The 27,050-nt window shown below is 38.5% G+C and overlaps 2 protein-coding genes, 1 long non-coding RNA gene and 1 pseudogene across 3 annotated transcripts; 1 reads left to right on the plus strand and 3 right to left on the minus strand.

Moving 5' to 3' along the window:
* Positions 1-1,314: 1,314 nt before the first annotated feature.
* On the minus strand, positions 1,315-11,002 carry LOC126787516 (protein CHUP1, chloroplastic-like). The gene is made up of 5 exons (XM_050513386.1): positions 10,987-11,002; positions 7,327-7,467; positions 3,035-3,395; positions 2,828-2,939; positions 1,315-2,298 (listed from the first exon to the last, which is right to left on the minus strand). The coding sequence occupies exons 1-5, from the start codon at positions 11,000-11,002 to the stop codon at positions 2,191-2,193; spliced, it is 738 nt and encodes a 245-aa protein (XP_050369343.1). The 3' UTR covers positions 1,315-2,190.
* Positions 11,003-18,644: 7,642 nt separating this feature from the next.
* On the minus strand, positions 18,645-20,491 carry LOC126786544 (uncharacterized). The gene is made up of 2 exons (XR_007671199.1): positions 19,054-20,491; positions 18,645-18,936 (listed from the first exon to the last, which is right to left on the minus strand). It is a non-coding gene; the product is annotated as an uncharacterized LOC126786544 (long non-coding RNA).
* A 1,778-nt stretch (positions 20,492-22,269) lies between these two features.
* Positions 22,270-22,857, plus strand: LOC126787517 (uncharacterized). The gene has a single exon (XM_050513387.1). It carries the CDS (start codon positions 22,270-22,272, stop codon positions 22,855-22,857), a length of 588 nt encoding a protein of 195 aa, XP_050369344.1.
* Positions 22,858-23,210: 353 nt separating this feature from the next.
* On the minus strand, positions 23,211-26,454 carry LOC126786525 (putative pentatricopeptide repeat-containing protein At1g12700, mitochondrial; annotated as a pseudogene).
* Between the last annotated feature and the right edge of the window lie 596 nt (positions 26,455-27,050).

Below are 27,050 nucleotides of genomic sequence, written 5' to 3' on the forward strand. Positions count from 1 at the left end.
AGTTATATCTCTTAGTCTCTCTCACTCAATTTATGTCTATGAATAATCTAAGTGAAATTGCAATTTGTGATTGCATCTCTTCTTTAGTGATGAATTATCGACTTCATATTCTCCTTCTCTATCAATTAATCTTGAAAAAAGAGGATGCCTTGCATTTCCAGTATGTAATCCTGGTATATCTGTACAAGCCATAGAGCATTTAAGGTTGATACTTGGGTCTGGCTCAGTTTAGTGTACACTGTACAGTATTAATGGTCATTGGTCAAATATTTATTCTCCGTAGTGGTATGAAACTATGAATAACAGAAAAACTACCATGACTCCCTCCATCTCCATTGAGCACTATAGCACGCGTACGCTTGACTCGCTCTTCATGATCGAACCTATATCTCATATACTTGCCTAATCAAATGGCTAATCTATGAAGGACTAATCGAGTTGCCTTGATGGTGTTACAGAAAGATTAAAAAAAAAATCGATGGATTCAGAATTTGGAAGAAGGGCAAGGTGTGCAGATGCATCTTGCAATATTAGGAGCCACAAAAATAAATAATGTATATATTGTTGTTGTCACTCATTGACTGATGTGAAATATTGCGTCACCACTTGGAACACATACATTTTTATACCAAGTCCCCAGTTGGAATATTGACGATGTATACTCTCATTATCATTTTTCTTATATCTTTATAGAGTCAGAGAAAAGAGAACATTGATCGATGATGGTATATGTAATGGACTTTAGCCATCTCTAACTCGTAGTTACATCCCAAACTCATAGGCTGCAATAATTCTATGAAAATTCTATGATTTCTATTTAAAATGGAAATAGGCTGCATTGGTGAGAGGTGAAAATAGAATTGATATCCAAAAAAGTGAATGAAGATTAGAGAAAATAATCAAAATATCGTTTAAGAGAGAGAGAGAGAGAGAGAGAGAGAGAGAGAGAGAGAGAGGTGCATCAGTTTTACTCTTTAATCACCTGGCCAAATCTGAAGGCCCATGTCAAATTCAAGATCTGAAGGCCCAAATCTGAACTAGGGTATTTGCTTATAAACACTAGCTAGTAGCTACCCGTTCCTGTCTCTCACATCTCTCATCTTCTCGTTTTTCGCCGAAGTTCGAACCCAGAAGCACCACGAGCTTTCCGTCTCAGCCGTCACCATGAGGGCCAAGGTATCCAAAACCCTAGCCACCTCTAAGCTATCCTTTTTCTGTTTCGTATAAAATATTCTCTACTTTCTTTGTTCAACGAGTTTTCATAGCTCTGTGATCGGATCGTTGATGTTTGAATCCGGTGTTTATTTACAGTGGAAGAAGAAGAGAATGAGGAGGTTGAAGAGGAAGCGCCGAAAGATGAGACAGAGATCCAAGTAATTGCAGCACGACCTGTTTCAGATGACGTTTCTTGAGCCGGTCTAGGGTTTTGAGTTTAATCCCGGACTTAGTTGTTCGTTTCGGGTCAGAGCGACTCTTCGTTTTGGTACTCGTTTTTATTATGAGATTTCCTCTGTTACATTCTCTACATTTTTAATTAATATGGAATTCAACTACTTATTGACTACATTCTCTTTCGTATTTTTAGTTGTTGAATGGATGAAATAGTCTGTTGATAATCGATTGCGCTGCGTTGTTGGCATGCCGTGTTGCTGTGATTTGCTTATTGTGTTTTCGTCTCGATGATATCGACCTAGGTCAATGTCACAGCATAGTGGTTTAGGTTCAGCTGTTTTATTAATGGTCTTGTTGTTGCGTCTTGAACCGTGCAGTGTATATAGGCTTCTTGATATTGAATTGTTTGGCCACCGACCTCACTTTGCTGATCAAGGGCTCGAGGTGATTCTGGAATCCTGAAAGTTGAAGTGTTTGATTATATGCATCATAGATATTTTAAATTAGGGTGGGGTCTCTGGTCAGTGCAAGTTCTGTTCTGACACTGCATTGAGGTTGCGACGAGAGATTATTGATATTGAGTTCATAGATGAGCGATATAGGGTTGGTTGTAAGCCACCATATCTCTATAATGTTGTAATAGCTGGTGGTAATAGGTGCTTTTCTCAATCTTGAATGCATGAAATTCAGTATGCCTACAATTTAATTGAGAAATTAGCATGAATTGAGGGTGAACACTGCAATATGCCTACAAGTAAATGTAGCAGTTATAAGTGAAATAAGTGTTTATTCAGTGTCTTACCTGGTGCACTTAGAAAGCAAATCGGACTCCTTGGAGCAGTAGGTTCTGCACTTTGATAATCTCTTTATGAACTCCTTGGCGAGCCTTAGAGAACTTACTTTCATCTGCAATAAGTTGATCCTATGTATTAGCCATGCTGTCTAGGTGATATCAAAACAGGTTTATATGAGTTTGAAACAATACTATTTGGAATGTATATAAATGAACGAGGATGGTAAGAAATATTGCATCGGTAAGAGCCAGGAATTGCGTCATTTATTTTGTTCGTTCACCTTGTTTTTTCGGTTCGGTTTCAAGTTGTGTGATAGGGATGTGAATATACATCATGGAGACTCAGGTTGTTCGGGATTTTGGGTTAAATTCGACACGGGATATGTAAGTAACAAGGATGAATGAGTTTACATATATTGCAAGATGCTAACATCATTATAGGGGACCAATAAATCAAATATGTTTGCAGTAGTAGTTTCATTTTGCCGAAAGTACATTTAGGAAACCAAATAAATGGTTCCCTTAATTTGGGCAATGATAAAAGTCATAAAATAGTAAGCTGTTTTGGTAAAGCATAGTTTTCAGTAGAACTTGAGCAATAATGACAACAAGCTTGTCAATTTGTAATTACTTTTTACCTACCTGTCCGATCAACCCTGTGTCTAACATCCATTCCCATGGGATCTGAAAATCCCTGTATTTCTTGCTGGTAACATCCCTTGTTCTCTCTGTGCTGCTAAGACTTCTCTCCAATCTGTATAAATTTTACTTCAACATTTTGTTCACTACATTAAATGGAACAGAATAATACTAAAAATTAAGCTTTCGGCCGTAAACATGCATGCTTGCCTGTCTTGTAATGCCTCTATTCTTCGAAGAGCCAAGAGCAGTGGCTCCTTCATGTTGTCTTCGAATGATGAGACTTCGGATTTGAGGTTTCTGAGGTCTCTGTAGTTGCAGGCAGCTTCTCGCAGAATGTCGGCTTTTCGTTCTGGCCACTGCGGAAAATGTTTCAAAACTGCTCTTTCATCAACCAAGGAGGACAGCTGCAGATCCAGCCAATTCACAAATGCTTCTACATCGGCAATGTTCTTAGAGCATCCGCAGCGGCGAGCAATTTTGCCGGCGTGCTCGAGCAGGAGGAGGGACCAGCCGGAGGAGCTCGAGCAGGAGAAGGGGAGGCTCGCACCGGTGAGCAGGAGGAGGCGAGCTGCTCGCCCAGTCAACCCAGCCGCGGTGCTCGTCCGATCGCTCGAGCAAATTTTGCTCCGGCGTTTGCTCGATCGCCTGGCGGAGCCCACCGCCCGTGGGTGACGTCAGGCACGGGCGAATTTTTTTTATGTTAGGCGCGTGCGTTCACGCGCCAAAAAAAAAAGCGAGCCAATGAATGGCTGCCACGTGTCAAGCAGATTGGCCAACGGTCCAATTGATCTGGGCCTTCCATTTTGAATCAGAAATTTCGATCCAACGGTCAGAATTAATTGGCAACGGCTACTATTTGATCATAACGGAAATAAACCCAAAAAATTGTAAAAAAATCCCCAAAATTTCAAAATTCTCCCAAAAAATTGCCTATAAATACTACTTCAATTTGTTATGAACTCACACCAATTTGTGCACAACAAATTTCACATCTTCCTCCATCTCCTCTCTCTTTTCGTATCTCCTCTCTCTTTTCATTTAGCATTTTTTTCTAAAACAATGGGCACCCATTGGCTTCCTTCCGAAGATTTACAAATGTGCATTTCTTTTGTCCGTCATAGCATTGATGAATATGACGGTAACAAACAAAAGAGGGACAAATTGTGGGAGACAATTCATGGCCATTATATGCAAAATTGGGTGCTAGCACCGGGTGAGAAACCTCCGAAGGAGCCAAGGACCCGAATCGCGCTCGCTTCTCACTACAACAAGTTCAAGCTACTCTTGCAAAAATGGGGCGAATGTTTGGCGGCATCACGACAACGTATAACTAGCGGCACTTCGCTAATGGACGAAGTAAGTACATTGTGTTATCATATATTATAATTTTTATTTGATTATATGAATTAAATTATGTAATTTATATCTAATTTGTTTAAATATATAGCATTGTTTACATATTTAATTATTTTAATATATCTAATTTTATTTACATTATTTATTTAATTTAATTTGTTTAAATATGTAGCATTGTTTACATTATTTGTTTTAATATATCTAATTGGTTACATTATTTGTTTTATCTAATTTATTTAAATTATGTAATTAAATAAATACCTAATATAAGTTTGTTACATCAGGAACGACAAGCTCAATCATGTTACTATAATGCCAAGAAGAAAAAGTTTACACACTTTGAATGTTGGGAAGTGGTTAAAGATCATTCATCTTTCGTTGCGGTGCTACCTACTACTCCATCTCCATATGCAAGTAGTTACCACGGTACTCCTTCCGCAACTGAATCATCTCCAACCATCAATTTGGATGACGACCAATTGAATGAGACACCTCAAAGCAACACGGCAACTCCATCGAGTCCACCTAGACCAATGGGAACCAAGGCGGCAAAGGAAGCTAGGCGCCAAAAGAAACATGGTAAGACTCCTATTGAGCAACGGGTGGAGGTTTTGCATACCATTACAAGTGACCAAGCATCATGGCATACCAAGAGGCTAGCCCATAATGAAAGTGAGCTTAATTATTATGCGGAGTACATAGACATTCAAAAGCGAAAAGAAGCAAGGGCGGAAGAAGAGTTACGATTGAAGAAACAAGAGAATGACACAAGGATCATGACAATGGATTTGGAGGCTATGACCCCAATCTCGAAAAGGTATTTTACCAAGAGGAAACTAGCAATCCTTAATGAAGGAGAAGCTAGTCAAGATCAACCTACCGATGAAAAATATTCGGCTTGTTATCACCCAAATCGCGTGCTTTTTCCATAGTAGTTATAGTATTGTACTAAGAATAAATCTGGGCTTGGCTCGTCATTTTATGTAATTTAAATTTTTCGAGAAATAAAATGCAATTTATTTATTAAGTTGAAATTGAAATACACATTAAATTAAAACACATACTGAAATTAAACACAAGCTTAATAATTAAACACAAACATCATGAAAACACACAATAAAACATATTTAAAGTATTTCACCGGTTTCCACTCTCCAAATGTGTTTCACCAAGTCTTTCTGGAGCTCTCGATGGATGTAAGCGGATTCGAGATCGGCAACACGGTCGTGAAACCGTTGTATATTAGCTCCATCTCTACTGATTGGCTCAAAAAGAACTCGATTCCCTTGTGCATTCACCGGCCCATCATAAACCCGGAAAGCCCTCGATGGGTTTTGCAAGTCTTCTTCTTCTTCTTCATCATCATCCTCATCATCCACATACTCTTCCTCAACAATCATGTTATGCAATATAATGCAAGCTAACATGATGGTAGTCATTACCGATTTGTGGTGCAATGTACAACTATGACGTATAATTGCCCATCGAGATTGCAAGATGCCAAATGCCCTCTCCACATCTTTCCGGTATGCCTCTTGTTTCTTTGCGAAGAGCTTATCTTGCGGCGTCTGGGGATTGGAAATTGTTTTGACAAATGTAGAGTACCTTGGATATATTCCGTCAGCCAGATAATAAGCTGTGGTGTACCTCTGTCCGTGGACTTCGTAGACGACAGTTGGGCCTCTTCCGGCAAGGATCTCTGAGAACACATTCGATAGGTGGAGCACATTAATGTCATTTTTAGCTCCAGGACAGCCAAAAAAACTGTGCCATATCCACGTATCATACGAGGCCACTGCCTCTAGGATAACCGTTGGGCGACCCTTTCGGCCCGAGTATGCCCCTTGATAGGCGGTTGGGCAGTTCTTCCACTCCCAATGCATGCAGTCGATGCTTCCAATCATACCTGGAAAACCTCGGTGTTCTGCTTTAGCTAATAGTCGCGTGAGGTCTGCCGGTGTTGGACTGCGGAGGTATCTTGGACCATAGAGATGAACAACTTGGCTGCAAAACTCCTTCATATATTTCAGGGTAGTCGATTCCCCCATCCTTGTAATTTCAGTACACTGATCTGCGGCTGACCCGTACGCTAGCATTCGTAGAGCCCCGGTCATCTTTTATTGGGGAAGTAGCCCTAGCAAACCAGTGGCGTCTTCTCTTTGATGCCAAGACATGTCGTGGTTGCAGAGGTCCGTCATGATAATGTTGAATCGGTCTCTGCTCATCCTGTACCTCCGACGAAAGTCTTGAGCGTCGAAAATTGGACGTTCGATGAAGTAATCTTCCATGAGATTGTGTCCCCTAGATAGCCTTTGACGTGGCTTATTCGGTTTTTTACCGCGACGTGAACCGCTTGGTCGTGTTGATTCATCATCGTGTTGTGCTTCCGCCATGACCACCTGATTCACGAATGATTGCTCCATATCGTCATCCTCTTCTTGTTGACGTTGTCTCCGCCTGAAAAAATTGTGAAAGCTGAAAGGATTCATCAGAGTGATGAACAAGGAAATGTTGCTAAGTGTTTAGATTGAATGATGAGTTATAATGAGTGATATTAGACGTTTTTATAGCAAATTGGTCGAAAATCTTATCAGAAATTTGGTCCAATTATTTTGCTGATAGTGACACGTGTCAATTCTCTACTAGTCGAAAATCTTATCGGAAATCTGCTCCAATTATTTTAGCGACAATGACACGTGGTAGTGACACGTGTCAATTATCTATTAGTCGAAAATCTTATCGGAAATTTTGAATAATATCGAGTCGATAATGACACGTGGCACATTATTATTGGTTGTAAATATATCTGATAAAAAAATTAATTATTTCACAACAAGACAAAATTGAATTGCTCAAGCAAATTGTAAATGGGTGTGTGAAAAAATCGATTTGCTTGAGCAAAATATGAAATCGATTTGCTTGAAGCAAAATTTGCTTCTGGCCCTACCATTTGCTTGAGCAAATGCAATTTATGGGTGCGGATGCTCTTAAGGTTGCTGACCACCACCTCTTTGATCAAGAAATTTATGAACTCTGCTTGTGTTTCAACCTCTTACTTTATCTGTTAGTGTTGTGCAAACAATGTCAGCAAATGTGTCCCTATAGAGACTAAACGAAGAATTTATCATTGCCTTGCTAATTACTTACTGCTAAAACATAAGATGAACGATTTTCGATTTCTCCAATCATGTTCTTGGTGAGAGAAAAAACATGAACTCCTGCGGGGTTGGCTTTGTTCTCCATGTGTGGATCTTTCCTTGTAACTGATCGGTAGAGCTCAAGTACTTATGGCACACAGCGCACTCCTTTTGTACCAAATTTGCAGCCATAATCCAACATTAAATGCAGTTGAAGACGACCACCTTTTGTTTAACAGGAAACGACACTCCAGGAACAAAAAAAACGACAACCAACTTGCGAGCCGGTGAATGCGCCCCTCAAGCGAGCCACGCAAACACTCACTAACATCCTACACTTCAACTTAATTTTAATACTCCCCCTCAAGCGCAGGCTAGAGAGAAACGACAGCTAAGCTTGACCAACAAACTATCAAATTGAGCAGAGGACAAAAGTTTAGTAAACACATCTGCTAATTGATCACAAGATCTTACATACTTGGTGACAATTAATGTAACGACCCCAAAATTTCGAGCTTAAAAACTCAAAATTCTAAAGTCGTTAAACACAAAATAATCTCAAATAAATCGAAATCATTAAAGTGTAACTGCGGATCAATTCTGAGTTCTCAATACAACTCAGACAACCAATTATTACAACCCAAATTTATAATCCATACATAAAATGGAAATGTAATAATCCTCATAAATCACTCACAAATCTCACAAATAAAATTACACAAATTCTCGCACACAAATCCACGCTAAAACCTCACCACAGTAGGATACGAACGACTTCGAGCCTATGTAGTCGTCACTCAACCTCCACTAATCAGCACCTGCGGAATTATCCCCTACACCATCGAATTGGTGCACCGGGATTGTAAACACAAACCCAGTAAGCTTATAGCTCGTATGAGTAAAATCAATATAATTCGTATATCAAAATATACGAAAAATCACAAATCAACAAATATAAATGCCTTCATGAGTCAATGGACAGCCCATCTGGTTGTCCCAAAAGAATATGAAATGAAACGCTCATGAGAAAATTAAGTAACCCTTCTGGTTACCCAAATGCATTTATAATACGGGTACCAAGAACGCTGGTACACATCTGTTACCCCTCTCGTAATACACCGCTGATATTGGATAGCCACCCGCTACCCAACATCCAAATAAACTGAGTACCCATGAGCAGATAACCACCTGTTACCTCACATGCAGTACTAAGGCAGACATACTAGAGCTCTAACTGTATCGTAACTTTCGCCCGGCCAAAGGCTAGGTTTCGACTTGCCAAACACGTACAATAATCTCACATCATATTGTACCCAAAAATCAGGTCCGAAGACAATTCACATTTTAACAATCTCAATGTTAAAAATCACGTACAATAATCTCACATCATATTGTACAATTCAAATCACATGCTCAATATAATCACAATAAAATCATAACAGTATATTATATAGCAAACTATATATATTCGTACTTATTTACCATTTATACGATACATATATAGTCCACTATATCTTATACATGTCATATTTCACCACACATGCTCAATACACAAACTTCCGTCATCGAAATGACCATTTCTAATGAATTAATAACAGTATATAATATAATGAATTATATATATATATGTATTTATTACCATTATACAGTATATATGTAATCCACCAAATTGTATACATGTTGTAATTCATTATTAAATACTCTTGCGAAAATCTTGAATCACCGCGAGGGTAGATTCGTAAATATACGAGATTTTACTCACCTTATTGACTTGAGCGAAATTCCACAATTCCCGAAGATAATTCCTTTCCTTGATTTAACGATCACCTTGAAAAGATAAGAAAAGAATTTAGAATCGTTTCGTAAACCTTTAAATGCCGAAACAGTAATAATCAGATACTGTTCAGCAATTTTCGGTTTTACGAAGTTACTGTTCGGTGTTACTGTTCACTGTTACTATTCACGGTTACTGTACAAATATACCATTAATACGTATTTATGTACGTATAAATATTATATACATATTTCTGTACGTATAAATATTATATACGTATTTCTGTACTTATAAATATTATATACGTATTTTCTGTACGTATAAATATTATATACATATTTCTGTACGTATAAATATTATATACGTATTTCTGTACGTATAAATATTATATACGTATTTCTGTACGTATACGTACTGTTTAAATGTAAATACAATCTCAGTAAATAAAATTTACTAAATTACCCTTTTACAAATTACTTTTTACATTTATAGAAAGTAATTTATATTTACATTTACCGTAGGTAAAATTTAATTACATTTACCGTATGTAAATAAAAATTACATTTACATTTACCATACGTATTAAATTACCAAAATACCCTTCTCGGAATACTGTTAACGCTCCGCCGCTCGTGGCGGCGCGTGGGGTGCGCCGACGATAAACACGGCGCGTATCACGCCACCGCTGTGCCCAAACTCTCCCCCTCCTCCCCCTCTCCCCTTCTACGGTCTCCGACTACTCCTAAGCTAACCCACGCACCCCCACGCGCCGCCTCTAGGCGGCGGTAACCATCTCCTCCATCCACCTCCGATCTGCCCAAATCTCCATCCAAAACACTCGAATCCATCCACAAACAGCACAACCATGAATTAGAATACATCCTTACCTAGATCGGAGCTTGAATGGCGTCTGAAATGGTGAAATCACCGACGAGTTCTTCGCGGGATCCTCGTGCTTCGATGCGACTCCTCGACGACGTGCTGGGTTGCGACGTGCTGGGTTGCGTCGTGCTTGGAGAATGATGGGGTTGGACCGGCGAGGGTGTATGGGTGGTGGTGATGGCCACATCGCTTGGAGGTGATCGGTGCGACGCAGATGAAGGCTCGGGGGCGTCGTGTAGATTCAGGATGGCGAGATGGAGCGTCGCCGCCTCAGGGTCTACTACGGAGGGTCGAGCAGTCCTTTTGGGCTAGGCGGTGTGGCCCACGGTGGCCTGGTCGGCGAGATCGCCGGCGTAGACAGTGAGGAAGAGAGGGAGCTCGGGGAGGAAGAGAGAGAGATGAGGGAGAAGGAGCGAAGGGGGCGCGGGTTTGGGTTTCCAGAAATGGAAACCCTAACTCCTATAATTCACTATTTATACTAGTTTCCAAAATCGGAAACGAACTTCCGACGTTAATAACTTTTACATCCGACGTCCGATTAGAACGTGTCACATGCTCACGAACTCGTATCGACGAGCTCTACAACTTTCGTGAAGAAAGTTTTCGCAACCGATCGACAGAATAAAAGTCGATATAAACGTTACGGAAATGTAACGTTTTTCAATTTAAACGTTCCGAGAACGTTTCCGTTTCTCGTTTAATAACGTCGCATCAAACACATTCATTCTAATTAAAATTCGAAATTTTAAAGAATTCAAATCAAACTAATATTGTTTGAAATTTAGGGTTATTACAATTAAACTAGATTGAACTTGATCTCGGACAAAGTGGCCGTCAACTTCAATATGCTTAGTGCGTTCATAAAAAATTGGATTGGCTGCAATGTGCATTGCAACTTGATTGTCACAATGAAGAGTGATAGGTAAGAAGCATTGAATGCCTAAATCATCAAGTAATATTTTAAGCCATATAAGTTCACATGCAGTCGATGTCATGGCCATGTATTCTACCTCTGCGAGCAACCATTGACTGTTTTTTATTCTTCTATGTGACAAGATTTCCACCAACAAAGGTGCAATATTCTGTGGTAGATTTACGATAAACCACATTGCCTGCGCAGTTTGAGTCGGTAAACCCTTCCAACTTGAAATGTTCATACTTGTGCATTACAATGCCTCTAGTAATGGACCCTTTGAGATATCTCAGCAACCTCTTAACAAGATTATAATGATGCACAGTTGGAGAATGCAGCAACCCATTTTGGGAGACCAGACACAGACACAGACAAGGAAGAGGGAAGGTGGAAGGGGGTCTTTATATTACTCATCATACGCATCAAGATTAGTTCACAACAATCATAAACAATATTAAGACCATAGTTCATCAGGCCAGCATTTTATCATATCCATATATATGTGTGTGTAAGCATGTGCGTAGGTTTGGGACTAAGACTTTCGGATCGTTATATATATAAAAATTTAACCATGCATCTTTTTTTCTTGTTTTATTAATAGAATATAATATATTGGCCAATTATAAAATGGTATAATTTTCCATCATAAATTTAAAAAAGTCACCACTAATTTCTTAATTATAAAAAAATCATCTTAATTGACTAGAAATTAGAAAATAGTCAACAAATTTGGAACAAAATTAAAAAATAATCACTTTTAAAATATGTTTCTGACAATTTTGACTTTTCTCCAACTATTCTTCTTCATCATCTTCTTCTTTTTCTTTTTCTTCGAATTCCGACTATAACTTTCTCGTTTGACAATTGATTTGAGCGTGATTGATACCATTGGAAAAATCTATCTCCCTTATAATGAGCTCCAACGGGCCGGATAGATGCTTTGAACCCTCTACATCTACCCAGCCTCATATCCATAAGGTCGGGCTTTGACTTGGCTTTGACCGGGTCGGATCAGGCCTTAGGATAGGCTACCAACGGGCCACCTACAAGCTTTTAGGCCCGCGGCCAAATGATAACCCTTATCTTGATACTGATCTAGATCCATATCAGGATCTCTAAGTATAAAATACAAGATTAAGGAAAGAAAAGGCCTTTTCATTGAAAGAGTAATTATCCCGCAATAACGAAAGGATTATATATATACTATAGAAATTAAGACCGATCACTAAGAAGTTGTGTTTCTTTAAATTGAACACACCTTTTGATATGTTCTCTTTTTTTTTTTTTTACAAGAGAGGCTCAATAGAGCCAAAGCAAAAAAGAAACTAAGACATGCTTACACACATGTTGAGTAAAATTGTGCACGTAGTGAGCAAAAATGTCACCAAACATAATTTCACTTATATTCATATAGTGAATAGAATCTTAATTATTTGTTCGACCCATTCAAGACATAATGTGTCTCTTAATTACAATATCTTGTTTGTAGGGAAATACCATTTGATTCCATTTATGAAGAAACCAAATATATGAGATATGTGTTTGTTTGTTTTTTGCGATTGCATCCAAAAATTTGAATGGGTTGCCTGTGTACTCTGGGAGAGGGATCAAGTCACTCGTAGTTCAAGATTTCCAATGCGTGAATGACACACTGGAGGGCTATGATTTTGGAATGAGATTTGTGTTTGGGACCAATTTGGTGTAAGTGAATCAGAGATTGGATTTTGTGTTTGGGATGCGGATTTAAAGCCTATGGATTTGATTTGGATTTAATTGTAGTTTGGGAATGAATATGATTTTCTAATATTTGTGAGAATGTGACTGGAGTCAGTGATTCATTTGAAATTGGCTGAATTTGACTGGTGGTCAGAGATTTTATTTCGACATATGGGCGAATTTGACTGGTGGAGTCAGAGATTCTGTTCAGACATGTGATTGCATTTAGTGGGTCGCTAGATTGCCTACGTACCCTTGCAGGATCAAACTGACCGTAGTTCATTGATGTGGGTTTTTAGTTTTGTATCGACTTTTAAGCTCGACGGATATATGATGAACTTGAATCCATTAAGCGCATTTCATTTAGATACTCAATTTGGTAGAGCGTCTTCCGGGCTTTGTAACGAGTCTCGGCATTTAGTGGAATTTACATATCTGATTCGGGCACCATGTCGAGGTCTGCAGATGAGCCTTGAGACTTTCGGCTTATTTCCATTTATTTTGTAGGAGGCCCGAGTGAGCTTGCTTCCGATTGTTGTAGAGACCCAATGACCGCGGGTTTTATGTCATGCCTAACTTGAAGATAAAAACCAACTGATCATGATATTTGCTTTAGGTATTTTGAGGAAACAAACATTTTGCAAAACGCGCATATATCAATCTGCATATGCTCTGAGAAGATGAGTTTGCCATCTCGAATGACCATTGCTTAAACAATTAACGTTTTTGTCTTTTGTGCATAGAATACACCATTAGCTTGACGTCTTCCTCAAATTTACTATCTAACATATGGTGACTACCGGGAATCGTGCTTTACTGTTCACAAATGACAGTGAATAGACGATTTTGCCCTCAGTGAAGAAATCAAAGAATTCGCGCTTTATTGTTCATAAAGGGCAAAATTGTCTGAAAATCTTGGAGGAGGGCAAATGTGAGATAGCATAAGTACTCAGTAAGGGTATATTCGTCCGCTTACTACAAACCTAATATACAACAGCCGCAGCTGCCTAACCCATCTTTCTCAGCTCTTCCTCAGTTTTCTTCTCTGTCTCTATGCTATCCTCAAGCTCGCTCTTCGCCTCAGACTCAAGACCTTCAATCGAATCGAAGAATGGCACGGTCGCTTTTACATTTTTGATCGGACTCAAGAATCATATTTATACGTTGTCGGTATGTTTCTGTATAAGAGAGAAAAGTCAATTTCATATTTGAATCATTTAGTTTTACCTCCATAATTATTCATGACCTTATTTCTGGGTTTCTTCGTTCTATGGGTTTTTGTGATCTCTAGGTTTGGATTTGTTCCGATTCGGATCATTTTGTATGGATCTTTGTCATTTTGGTATATAGAAGAGTCTGATAGGTAAATCAAAGACAATTTGGTCTCAAAAGTGACGAGAACTCACTTCAAAGCATGCTTCTCCGTATTTTCAGATACAATGTGGCGAAGGCCCAAAGGTCCATCCTCTACTCTATGACCCTCTTTACCGTTTTTGTATGTTTGCAGAGCTGAAACACATACAAGAAATTATGAATTGTTGGCAAATCAATTATAAGGTAATGCCTCAATTCCCTATGTTCTCTGCTAAGAAGCTAACACCATTGGCACCCATGCTAACTGATTGCCACCCATCATCGATAATAATAAAATTTAGAGGCACTTCACCATTCTCAAATCTTCAAAATAAAATGCCTTTTACTATCTATACAATGCTAATTTTAATCAAGATCTACAATATTGTCTTTGGTGTAACTTAGTACCTCTTTAACCCTTGCTTTAGACTATCAGAAGTGACATTAGTGTAGAAATCATCCCATGTACACCAGCCAAACGAGTTATGTTCTGGTATCTGTGGCATAAAGCATTAGCAATTTAGATATATTGGAAAATAAAATTATTTACTTATTTACAAAATTGACAGCTTAAACCATTAAAATTTGAAAGTGAATTGCCTTCTTTCAATCTCGATTATGAAAAATACAACTAAAGAACTTAATGGAGTCCTCACACATGAACTTATAATCTATAAAACCTACATTAGTCATTCTTAAAGATAATGGCATGCTATTCAGTGCAATTTTTTTAAAAAAATATAGTGACCAGTAGTGTTACTTACAAAATGACCAAGTTAGTGTTTGCTTACAAAATGACCAAGTTAGTGTTTGCTTACAAAACGACCAAGTTATTGTATCATATAGAAATAATATATGATGATAAAAAAAACGTCTAATGTCCAGTTTAAACTTTAGTGTCTTAAGTCTAACTATTGGGTTTAACTAGATATGTGTTTGTTATCCTCTTGGAAAATGTTTTACTTAATGTATGGTACTTTTGTTGTTCACTATAGTTTTTATGCAAAGGTTGAAGTCTTTGTTTTGTTGATCTCAAGCTTTCTGCATATATCATCATAGGAAAAAAGGTTTCACTTAATGTTATTTGGTTAGCACATTAGAAAAGCTACTAAATTTAGGCCGATGGAAAAAGGATAAACTCATTTAACTAACATACTAAATATTTCAATGATTTTAGGATTTTTATCTCAAGTCCTCTGTGTATTAGAACTCAAGTATGAGGCTTATAACAAGAGAATTAAGTTGACTTTAATGAATGGTCCTCTGTGACAGACCTTACTGAAGTATATAGTCCAGCTGGAATGCTTCAAAGTGATTTTGTTGTTTCATTGTGTGTACTTCAATAAATACTTGATTTGCTTAGCTGAAATTGATTTTATTTTGGTTGACAAGAATCAACTATTTCTTATTTAAGCAGGTAGATTTTGGCATTGAAGTTGAGAACGATGTTGGTATAAAGAAAAAGTCGAGAGCGAATGTTTGTTGATGACAATGATGAAAATCATATGGATGAGTCATAAGAGGATTTTTTCAATGTGAGTACTTCAATTAGAAGACTATTGATCAGTTAGTCATAGAGCTCATTCAAACTCTCGAGAGATATGCATAGGTAAGATTTAGATTATGTGTTCACTATTGTGCAATATTTACCTCATCCATTTTTTGAGTTTTAATTTGTATTTTAAGAAAATAATATGGTCCTGTTGATTTTTTTATTGTTTAAATGGAAGGCCATGCTATCGGTTGCTGACTTAAGATCAAAAGATAATTTCTTTTAAATAGTGCAATTTATTTTATAATAAGCTCGCTGAGGTGATTGTAAAATTTTGGCTGGCATTGTTGTATTATGCAAATACAGCAACTCTTGATCGAGATGATTGTGCCACTTTGAAGATAGTGTACTTTTCTTAAATGTCACATGTGCTATCACAAAGGGTTAGTTTCATAACCATTTGAGTGAATCATTATCTTATTTGCCATACGAGATAAAAAAGAAGAAGCTATATCATCAATTACCATTTATGTGAAAATTAGATACTGATCAATATCAGATACTGATGAGTTGAGTATAAGTTTTATGTTTCTATTATGAGTGTTATCTTTGCATGTGTTTTTATTTATCTAATAGTGAAAATTCTAAATTTAGATTAGTTACAGCACCATTCTTCTCAAATTAACTAATTGAGGAAAAATGTCTTATGTTCCAATAGTTGCTACTTAAAGCTTATGAAGTTTTCAAACAATTGATTTTATCTTTTTAACTACTTGCTTTTGGTTGTAGGTGAACCGGCAGCTGCCTGAAAAAAGTCAAGAGCGGTGGATCTTTAATTTACTTAATTTCTATAATTTATGCATATTTTAGAACAATGGTTGAAATAGAACTATCTTTTCTATGTTTAATCTTTTGTGTATTACACTTTTTATCGTTATGCTCTATGAATGAAATGTTCCTCGGTATAAAACTCAGTGGTAATCATCTTTACATTTTTTGAACGTTATATCTTATCTTCAATAGTTGTTCTATTCGGCCACTAGACAAGAATCCCGCTGCAACGCGCGGGTTTAAAATCTAGTGTAATATGACACCAGATGATCAATGTTGATACCGGGGCGGATCCTCTTCATAATAAGGGGATGCATTCCCAACTAATCACAAAAAAAAATGTAATATACACATTTTTTGTAAGTGGAAGCATTTTCTATACCCACCGACACTTAGTATTTTTCACATGCACATAGAATAGTAATTAATTAAATTCACTTTTTTCCGACCTAAAAAACTAAGGCCTTAATTCTTAAACCAAATCCATATCTTAGCTCCACTCTCCACCACAATACTAATGTCTTCCATTAACTACTAATGTGTGGTTTCGCGGCGTTACTCGGCCAGCTCCCTAGATCGAATTGGGAATTTATAGTTTTTGTTTTTATTTGGCAATCTCAAGTGAAGGAGCTTATATATGTGCACTTATCAATTTTGGTAGCTAGATGTAATGTCACATTGTTAGTAGTTGTCTAATATAAATATTATTTTTCAATGATTATAGATTATTAGACTAAGATCATGTAATATCAAAACTTCAGCCAAAACGAAGCGTTCGAAAAAAATTGCTTCATGGTTTTTAAACACCGTCCAAATTCTCACTATTGATACCTCTGCAATTCCACCGCTTCAACAAAGTTGATAATATCAATTATGTATGATTGCCGCCATTGATGTCATTGTCATTTTGCCATAGACAAATATGAGACATGCCTTGATTTTGATTAAGGCCAAGCCACACACATGTCCGAGCTCATAAGCATTGAAGACACCTCCTCCACCTTTTCGAAAGAGAGAAAGCAAAGTTTAATTTATTTTGTTTCCTTTGCTTCTGGACGGCTAGGACCTTGCCAATTAATTAACTTTCATTACTCATGTTTTGTTTATTGATTTACAAGGTTTGAGTCCAGGTCCGTTTGCATTGTTATGAAACTTGTGGAGCAACGTCGTGAGAAGGTAGTTGGCTAGAATCATTTTCAAAAATTTCGACAGCATAATGGCGTTTCCGCACATATTTTATCATTGAAACTAGGTCGTTCATGAACGGTCTTTTGTTTCAATGGTAGAAATTACGACAGCTGAAATTACATTAAGACTTTGGTCGTTCATGAACGGTCATATTGTCTATTGCTACGGACTGAGGACCTTGCATGAGGTTGTTCATGAATTGCCTTGACTTGTTTGTAGCAAACTCGATCGATAGACCGGTGCGTCAAGTAATTGAGCACTTGAGATCAGCAAATGCATGATGACTCTGGCCGTCAACACGCATAACAAATCACCAGGGGGACCTATTAGAAGGCCGTACATGCATGGTGTATGAGGATTAAATGAAGAGGCTTGTATCACAGGGAAGGCAAACGTATATACCTGTAGCCATTCTTCTTCCTCCTAGGCTGCGTTTTCTCTTTGGCTCTGTATATTTTTGTTCTGTTCGTTTTGATGTTTCTGCCTTTCTCTTCTCTACCTCCTCCCCCTATAATTGTTGAGAGTCACGTTATAGATGCATGGGAGAAGAATCCGTTGGTTTCTTCATCAGATGAACCTCGCCTTATATTTGAATATGCCCGTTCTAATTTCAAACCAATTCAATCTTTATCCTATCTTCTTGAACGACTTGTCAATGCCGATTTGCCAATCAGATGAGTTCAAAACAAACAAAATGACTTGTAGTCAAAACCAACCATATATTTCGTTGGCCGACTCTTTCTCTACTAAAGAGATATGCACATAGACTTCCAATATAACCAATCACATTTAACTTAAAAATGAGTTAATCGAACTGCACTTTTGAATTATTTTTGTCTCAACAACACCCTTCTTGCCCTAGTTGCCGATAAGTCATCGAGATAAAATTGACAAGCGTGGATGAGATATGGTCAAATCAAAGTTGTGTTATTTGAGAGAATGTATTCCTTCTCTATAAATAATAGATGCATAAATCGGTTGCAAGAATATCTTAATGTCTCCTTCCAACATGAATTTACCTTTACAAAATACTCCTGTACTAACCCTATAAACATTATTAGCAAACATAACAATAGGAATCACATCCACATTTACTTTTGCTTAAATTTCAAACTTCTTCCATGAAATTCCATACCAGACATAAATATGCAATGGATTCCAAAGTCCAGAGCATCTCCAGGGTACATGTTTCCTTGTTCGTATTATAAAGCCATTTTTCTATCTCCAGGTACATATTAACAAGAAGCTGGGAGTTCCCATCTGAACTATTGTTTAGGCTGCATGGAAGCTCACATGTTTAGGAGTTCAGTGGGTTGCCTCACATAACAAAAGAACTCCCAGTTTCTGGTTAACTCATAAACTGTAAACATGTAGTATATGTGCTCCTACGCTGCATGCTAGCACATCTACAGCAAGTCCAAAACTGAGACATCTGCCTCAGCCTCATAATATATTCTAGTCTTCTATCTGCAAAAAGATCACATAATAGTTCAGATGTGCTAAACAATATGACAGAAATCACTAGAGCAACTAAAGGTTAATGTTGTACAAATACTGGACATATGAAAGAAGTTCCATTAGTACCTCATCAATCAACCATCATGCACAATAGTAGGTTTTTAAGAAGTGGCACCGCTTCCATTCTTGGCCCTTCTCTGCGGAAAATACCTTCTTGCCATACTTGTCATGACCCGCAGCATGTAGCTTGCAGTTATCAGAGATGTTAAACATTGTAATTATTCGGTTGTGCAGTACAACTGAGACATTCCCCTTTCTGAACTAGAGGCTGCACCGAAGCTAATTGTTGATGCAGGAGAGAGTAGTTACAGAAAGAAAGACAGGTTGTGGAAGGGAAACCAAGGCATTGCCTTCATTTGAATCAAGCTAGGTGTAGGATGATAACATTTGGAGTGATATCCCTACTGATGATTTCTGAGAAAAACTTAAATGCTTCATCAATGAGTGTGTCCTTGCATCAATAATGGCGTTATAGGAAACTATGTTAGGCTGACATCCTTGTTCTTCCATCTTTGCAGAAGCCTTTGATAAGAGTATTGGAGAACAAAGCTCACAATGACCTTATTTCAGCATTTTGTCGAAAAGTCGTGTGGCGCAATTGATTGTGGAGAACAAAGCCGTGAATGAGTAATAATATCTGGTTGAAGACCCAACTTGAAGGCACTTCCAAAGACAGATAGACTAAAACCAATTCGATTCAAATGGGAATAGCATTTGATGAGTATAGACAGAGTATGATGGGAATCTCATGAGAAATTCGATGCAGAAACATTTGTTTATACAGGGAGATGACTGCTGAGTATTGTTTCAGTTTGACAAGCAGAGATATATCTGATTGAGTCAATATCTGATTGAAAGGGATGACAGGAGGCCGAGGACGCGAGTGTAGCATTTCATCGAACACCTTGCGGGCATCTCAGCATTACTCACTTGGGGAATAAAACAGAGCAATGAAATTGTTGAGGGTAGGAGGAGGACAAGAGGAAAGCACACCTCTAATTGTTTCTGGATTCAGGAAGAATTGAGAGCTGTCTTTCCCTCCCATTTCTCTCAGCAACTCGTAGGCTTACACCAATAAGCCCTGTTGACAAAGTCCCTGTATCAATGAGAGTGTAAACACTCTTAATCTTTCCTAGTCCTCCCATTCCTTGAAGTGAGAATAATAACTTTCCGAATCCATCAACACCTTCTAAGTGCGTAATAACTTGACCGAGGTTATCGAATTTGGCTCCTCCATATTCCAGGCGGCGTCTCCGGTTTCTCTCGCAACCACCTCCCATCTGGGTTCTCTTATTCACAACTTCTGCACATGAGATCTAACCGTCAACATTGTTTGTTGGGTATAGAAGAATATCCCATCAGTAAAGCTTCACCTATTAAAGACCGAGTCAACTCATTTAACAAAGACATGGACGATGAAGAAGACGAGGCTTACCGGACTTGAAACCAGGCTCGGCGATGCGATTGGGCGGCGGCGAAAAGCAAGGCCTTGAGTGTAAGAGCAAAGTAGCTTTAACAGAGAGAAGAGGACGGCGAAAGAGAAATGAGGGAAGAAGAAGGCTTTTATAGTGTAGGGTTTTCGGAAACAGTGAATACAGTAAAAACCATAGCAGTAAATAGTAATTTGTTATTAGTAATTGAGCTGAAAACATTTACTTGACCCCATTTTTTTATCCTAGCCAGAGGTTCAAAGCGACCTTGACGTTTGATAGCTTTCAGAAAGAGCAAGAATGGGTCTTGTGTATTTGAGCTTTTGGGTCTGTGTGATGGTTTGAATTAGTGATTTGTAAGATTATGGGTAATTGTTTCTGGATTCATTGCCAACATGTTCTAACCTTCTGGTTTTGTTTACTGCTGCTCATATTCCTTCTGTTGATTTTATCAAGGAACGCAAGTAACTGGTGAATCTTTGTTACACAGTGCATTTAGGCCAAAACAATGAGCCTTCTGTTAGAGATATGGGAATATATTTTCTTAAGAGCAGTATCTCTCATTCTCTCGAGCTCTTTTTCTGAAGTTGAAACATTGCATCTACTAATTCATTGATTAGTGTGGTGAAAGTAAACACATCGGGCTTACAATGACTTCTTCCAACATAACATTCGGATAGACTGAAACCCATTGTGATTCAGATGGGAATAGCATTGAATCATACTCGTATGAGAATAAACATCAGGGGCAATGCAAACTGGGAAGTCTTTATTGATCTCTCAATTGAAACCGACCGGGGCAAAACCATTGCCCTCCTTCCTTATCTTCGACAGCAACCAAGATCTGCAGTCACTGGGGTTCTTGGGGAGATGCAGCTTGCACGGCAGGTGCAGCAAAATTTTGTTACAGACATGTATTTCCTTCTTAGGCCTCAGAATCATGGATCGCACCACAAACAGCCGCTATTATCGTGTGACCATAAAATGTTATGCAGGATCCATAGATCTAAATCTGGTCACGGATGATGATGGTTCACATAGCTTCAATCAAATGAATATGGAGCCTGAAGATTCGGAGATCGAATATGGAGATCATTTGATATATCATTGGATCTTCCAGAGCTCACAGCCACAGATATAGGCTATGACCATCCTCTTGAGAATGTCCAACTGATGAACAATAGGGATATTGAGGCGGCTGAACAGCCTGAACTACACTCTTTTTCTTTCCTAGTCCTCCCCTCCCTTGAAATGAGAACAATAGCTTTCCGATTCCACCAACACCTTGTAAGTGCGTAATGACTTCACCAAGGTTTTCCCATTTTTCCTCTTCATCTAGGCGACGTCTCCTGTTTATCTCGCAATCACCTCCCATCTCGGTTCTCTTATTCAGAAGCACAAGAAATCTACCATCAAAATTGTTGTTGGGTATAAAAAAATTGCCATCAGTAAAGCTTCATCTATTAAAGACCGAGTTAACACATTTGACAAAGACATGGCAAAAGAAGAAGACGAAGCTTACCCAACTTGAAAGTAAGCTCGGCGATGCGATTGGGCGCCGGCGATCAACAAGGCCTTAATTGTAAGAGCAGAGAGAAGTGGACGACGCCAAAGAAATGAGGGAAGAAGAAGGTTTTTATAGTGAAGGGTTTCGGAAACAGTGAACACAGTAAAACAGAGTAGTAAAGAATAATTGGTTATAGTAATTAAGTCGAGTACATTTACTTGACCCCATTTTTTATCCAAGCCGGAGGTTCAAACTTCAAAGCCCTTTTTCATCCCAAACCTTGACTTGAATTTTAAGTTTATAATAACACAGTAAAAATAGTAGTAAAGAGTAATTGGTTATGCTATGCATAAGAAGTTTAATGGTTATCCCAAACCTTCTAATCTTTTCTTGTTATGTGCTTCCACTTATGGGAAGCAGAGATGCAAGGCAGTCATGAAGAAAGTGTCTCATGATCCAATTGCAACAATTGAGGGCATCCGCCGTAATTTTGCTGAATGGTCAGCTACTCATTCGATTTTGCAGGATGATTTCATGAGGCATAGAGAGGGTGTTAACTGGATGCCTCTTCCTCCTGGTTTTGTGAAGGTTAATTTTGATGATTCTTGGAGTGCTACACAGTCTGGGTGTGGTTTGGGTTTGGTAATTAGGGATGGGAATGGGGCTTGTTTAGCTGGAGCAAGCTATGTTAGTTCTCATAACTCAGTTGTGGAAGCTAAGGCTATGACTGCTTTGGTTGGGCTCCAAAAGGCGGCAAATATGCATCAAAAGAAGGTTGTGATGGAAGGTGACTGTTTGGAGGTGATTGATGCTCTCAAGGATGACTCTTGTGCTCACTGGAGGTCTTTCATCATTTTGAAAAAGATTGTTCAGCTCAGTTTGGATTTTGATGAGGATTTGTGGAATTGGATTCCGCGTGACACTAATCGTTAGGCGGATGTTGCGACCAAGCTTGCAATGGTGGAGTTGTGCTCTTCGGAGTGGGTGGAAACACCCCCAACTTCCCTCTCTCGAGTATTGAGAAACAATGGTCTGCCAAGTCCACCCTAATGGCTTGGCGCTCTGTTGGTCTAGTTGGGGAGTGTTTGTTTAGTTTGTTATGTTTTCTTCTTTCTGCTTGTTGCTCATGTTGCTCTGTATTTTCCTCTTGATTGGACTTCTGCCCCTTTTCTTAATGAAGTTTCGAATTGACCAAAAAAAAACGAGTAATCAGAAGTTGAATACTTAGAATATATTGGCATCTCTGAAATTGGAAAAACAGAAAAACACAAATGGGCTAAAGGCGGTACAGAATTATATAATTTCAGTCTCTAAGAGAAATTTGAACCGAAGAGCGCTATGTAAAATTAGAAAGCTGGAACATGTTAGCAGTGAATCCAGAAACAATGGGGTTTGAACCCATAAACATAGAAACCACTTTGAACCTCCGGCTGGGATAAAAAATGGGGGTTGAACCCATAAACTTAAAATTCAAGCCAAGGTTTGGGATGAAAAAGGGCTTTGAAGTTTGAACCTCCGGCTTGGATAACAAATGGGGCCAAGTAAATGTACTCGACTCAAATAGATATTTGGGACTGAAAGCAAATTGTGAAGAGGTAAGGTAGGCCGTAAAGCTTTTATGAGTTTGGTGGTCATTTGCGTACTGTAGTTTCTACTTCTCAGACCAAGAGTATAAGCGTAGTCTGACTGTCTGAGAGAGACAAAGTTATAGAGAACTCCATGTAGTACGTATGCTCCACCAGGGATAGTGTAATAAAATCTCTGAATGATAAGAAAATAGAGTAACTGAGGATGGCCTCACTACATCGCTCAATCGTGTTCTCAAACACAATTCCAAAGTATCTACACTTCGCAGAAAATTTGCAACTATATTTTGTACCAGCTGATGACATCCTCTTTCTAAATGCTTCGGATTTCTTCTGCAACCTGTTTTGCAGATTCAAACATATACCTCGAGTCAGAACACAAGCTTCGGAAAGCTCAAAAGATCAAAGTCTAGGTAAAAGCATTGTTGCAAGCAGAGAAGATAGATATATACAGTTGAGTTCAAACTGGCTTCAGCCAAGTTGTTCAATATTTAGATTTCACATGTAAACAGAAAACCGCATGTCTGCATTAATCCGGCAAAGAAATAAAGACTGCAGAAAACCGAGAAGGAAGCCTATAGAAAAAAATAAAAAGTGATAAAAAAAATAAAAAGGTGGCCATCTTCCATGCCACGCTAAAAGACTCAAATTGAAATCATCATTCAAACGCCCAAAATTAGTGGAAGCTATAAGCATATACTTAATGGCACAGTGGCAGCCTAGAGGCTAGAACTAAGATCACTAACAGAAATCTAAGGTCATAACTTAAGCTGTACTTGCAAATACTAAATATCTATGATACACCAAGCAAGTGGAAGGAGTGAATCCTGATCTAGCATTACGGAGAGTAAAAAACTCCAATCCATATTAATTTTGTATGTAATTAAGAGAAACAAATAACAGCAATTGAAATGAAAAACTCTGCCGTGGAGAAGAAATTGACATACCTGAGTTGATAGAGTTCAAATCAAATTTATCGTGAATCTTTGACGAGCTACAACAAAGCCGGATCTGCTACAAAGAGTCAAAATTCCACTATTTAGTTCTGTATCTGAGCAATTGAAATGAAGAACTTTGGACCAGTGACGATATAGACAAATAGTACCTGAGTTTGATAGAGTTCAAACAAACTTTATCGTGAATCCTTGAATAGCTGCAACAGAGCAGGATCCACTTCATCCTTAGACAGTAAACCAAGTATCAACTTTCTAGTTGATGCATCTGCAGAAAAACCACAATTCCTCATTTCTTTAATCAGTTCCACGGCCACTGATGTCTTATTGTTATTTAACAACCCTCGGATAATGGTGTTATAAGTGCAATCATTTGGGGAACAGCCTTTTTCTCCCATTTCTCTCAGCAACTTTTGGGCTTCAACTAATAGGCCATGGTGACAAAGTCCCTTAATCATTACAGTATATGTTCTCACATCAGGCTGAACTCCTTTTAATGACAAATCACAAAAGAGGTCTCTTGCAGATTCAATCTCTCCGGCTTTGCACAGACCTTCAAGAACAACAGTGTAAACTACAATATTAACTTCCAATTTGCTGGCTTCCATCACTTTAAGCAGTTCTATTGCTGTAGAAAGTTTCTGGGTGTTACACATGCCATCAAGTATCACAGTGTATGTTTGAATATCTGGAAGCTGGCCGCAACTTACCATCTCAGAGAACAGCTTTTCTGCTTCTTGAATTCTCCCCACTTTGAAAAGACCATTAATAAGAGTGGTGTAAGTAACAGTATCGGGAACTAGTTCCATCTGATGCATCTCCTTGAAAATTCTGTAAGCCTGGTCGACCTTTTTGGCTTTGCAGTATCCGTTGATCAATATGCTGCAACTCCGAACATCAACCATGGAGCCCTTGTCAAGCATAAGATCAAAAACTCGTCTAGCCATCCATAAGTGAGTTGTAAGTAATCTTACCAGGCTCAATTTGCCTCTCAATCATCATTTAAATCACTCTATTGGCTTCCACAACCTTGCCTTCCTTTGCAAGACATTGAAAGTGTAGACATTTGGAAATACACCTTTGTGCAACATTTCCTCAAGCAACCTTGCAGCTTGTTTCCACTGGCCTATATTGCAAAGTCCGTGAATCAAGCAGGTATAAGTGACAACAGTTGGAGCAATCCCCCTACTGCTCATTTCAGAGAAGAGCGTCAGTGCTTCATCAATGCGTGCATCCTTGCATAGGCTGTCAATGATGCTGCTATAAGAAACAACGTTAGGCTCGCATCCTTGTTCTTCCATCTTCCGAAGTAAAGTTATGGCAGCACTGTTGTTTCCCGTGTTGCAGAAGCCCTTGATAAGAATACTGAAAGTAAACACATTGGGCTTACAATGACCTTCCCCCAGCATTTTGTCGAAAAGTCGTGCGGCGTCAGGCAGTTGATTGTGGAGAACAAAGCCGTGGATGAGATTAGAGTAGGTAATAGTATCAGGTTGAAGACCCAACTTGAAGGAACTTCCAAAGACAGATAGACTGAAACCCATTGGATTCAAATGGGAGTAGCATTTGATGATAATAGACAGAGTATAATGATTAGGAGAAATTCGATGCAGAAGCATTTGGTTATAGAGGGAGATGACTGCTGGGTATTGTTTCAGTTTCACAAGCTGGCCCAGTATCTGATTGAAAGGGATGACAGGAGGCCGACGACGCGAGTGAAGCATTTCATCGAACACCTTGCGGGCATGCTCAACACTGGTCACTTGGGGCTGATGGGTTCCTCTCGAATGAAACAGAGCCGTGGAATTGTTGAGAGTAGGGGGATGACAAGAAGAAAGCATGCCTCTAATGCTGCGCCTGACCATCATCATCTTCAGGATTCGAGAAGAATTGAGAGCTTTGCTTTGTTGCCCCTTTCTCGTATCAGCTTTGTTTCTTCTATCGGATTAATCTGCCTTTCCTTCCTGTATACTATTATTCAGAGTACTTCTATTTTTTTTTGTACCTTAAGGAATAGATGATTCATCCAACAACTAACGTGTTTGTTTAAAGTTTAAACCATGTTAGCCACTTAACCCCAAATACCTCTAGGTGCCCCAGCTTTTTTAAGGGAGAAGCAGAAGTAAGGGAGGACCTCCTCTTCGAAGCCGGAAGCTGCTTCTATACTGTATTATTCCAGTGATTGCCCTCTCTTCCTTGTACGAATTACAACACCCAGCCATGTATGATGTATCCCTTCTTCTTCGCATTACGCTAAAATTAAATGATCTATGTGTCTGTTCTCTCAACTCTCTCTCCCACTCATTCTAGATCATTGGCAATTTGGCATCATGAACTCCAGTCCATTACCATCCATGGCTGCTGCTCAAACCACCGAACAAATCGACTTAGATTCGGTAACCTTTTCTGCTGTAAATTCTTTGAATTTTTGGCTTATGACAAATTAAGTCTGAGAAATCTCTGGGAGCATTGGTGGTTTTTAATTTGGTTATTAATATATATGTAGCTTCTTGAGGATGAGTCAGAATATTAACTATAGAATCTCTGTGAATTTAATTAAAAAACTGAGGATTGACTCAATTGAGAG

The sequence above is a fragment of the Argentina anserina genome, chromosome 3, assembly GCF_933775445.1.
Source record: "Argentina anserina chromosome 3, drPotAnse1.1, whole genome shotgun sequence".
Classification (NCBI taxonomy): domain Eukaryota; kingdom Viridiplantae; phylum Streptophyta; class Magnoliopsida; order Rosales; family Rosaceae; genus Argentina; species Argentina anserina.

Coding starts and splice junctions, on each gene's coding strand:
- LOC126787516 (XM_050513386.1), bottom strand. Junction 3,396..7,326: donor ATCTTATGTTTTAGCAGTAA/GTAATTAGCAAG, acceptor CTGGGCGAGCAG/CTCGCCTCCTCCTGCTCACC. Junction 2,299..2,827: donor ACACAGGGTTGATCGGACAG/GTAGGTAAAAAG, acceptor AACTTATTGCAG/ATGAAAGTAAGTTCTCTAAG.
- LOC126787517 (XM_050513387.1), top strand. CDS start 22,270: ATGCATAAGAAGTTTAATGGTTATCCCAAACCTTCTAATCTTTTCTTG.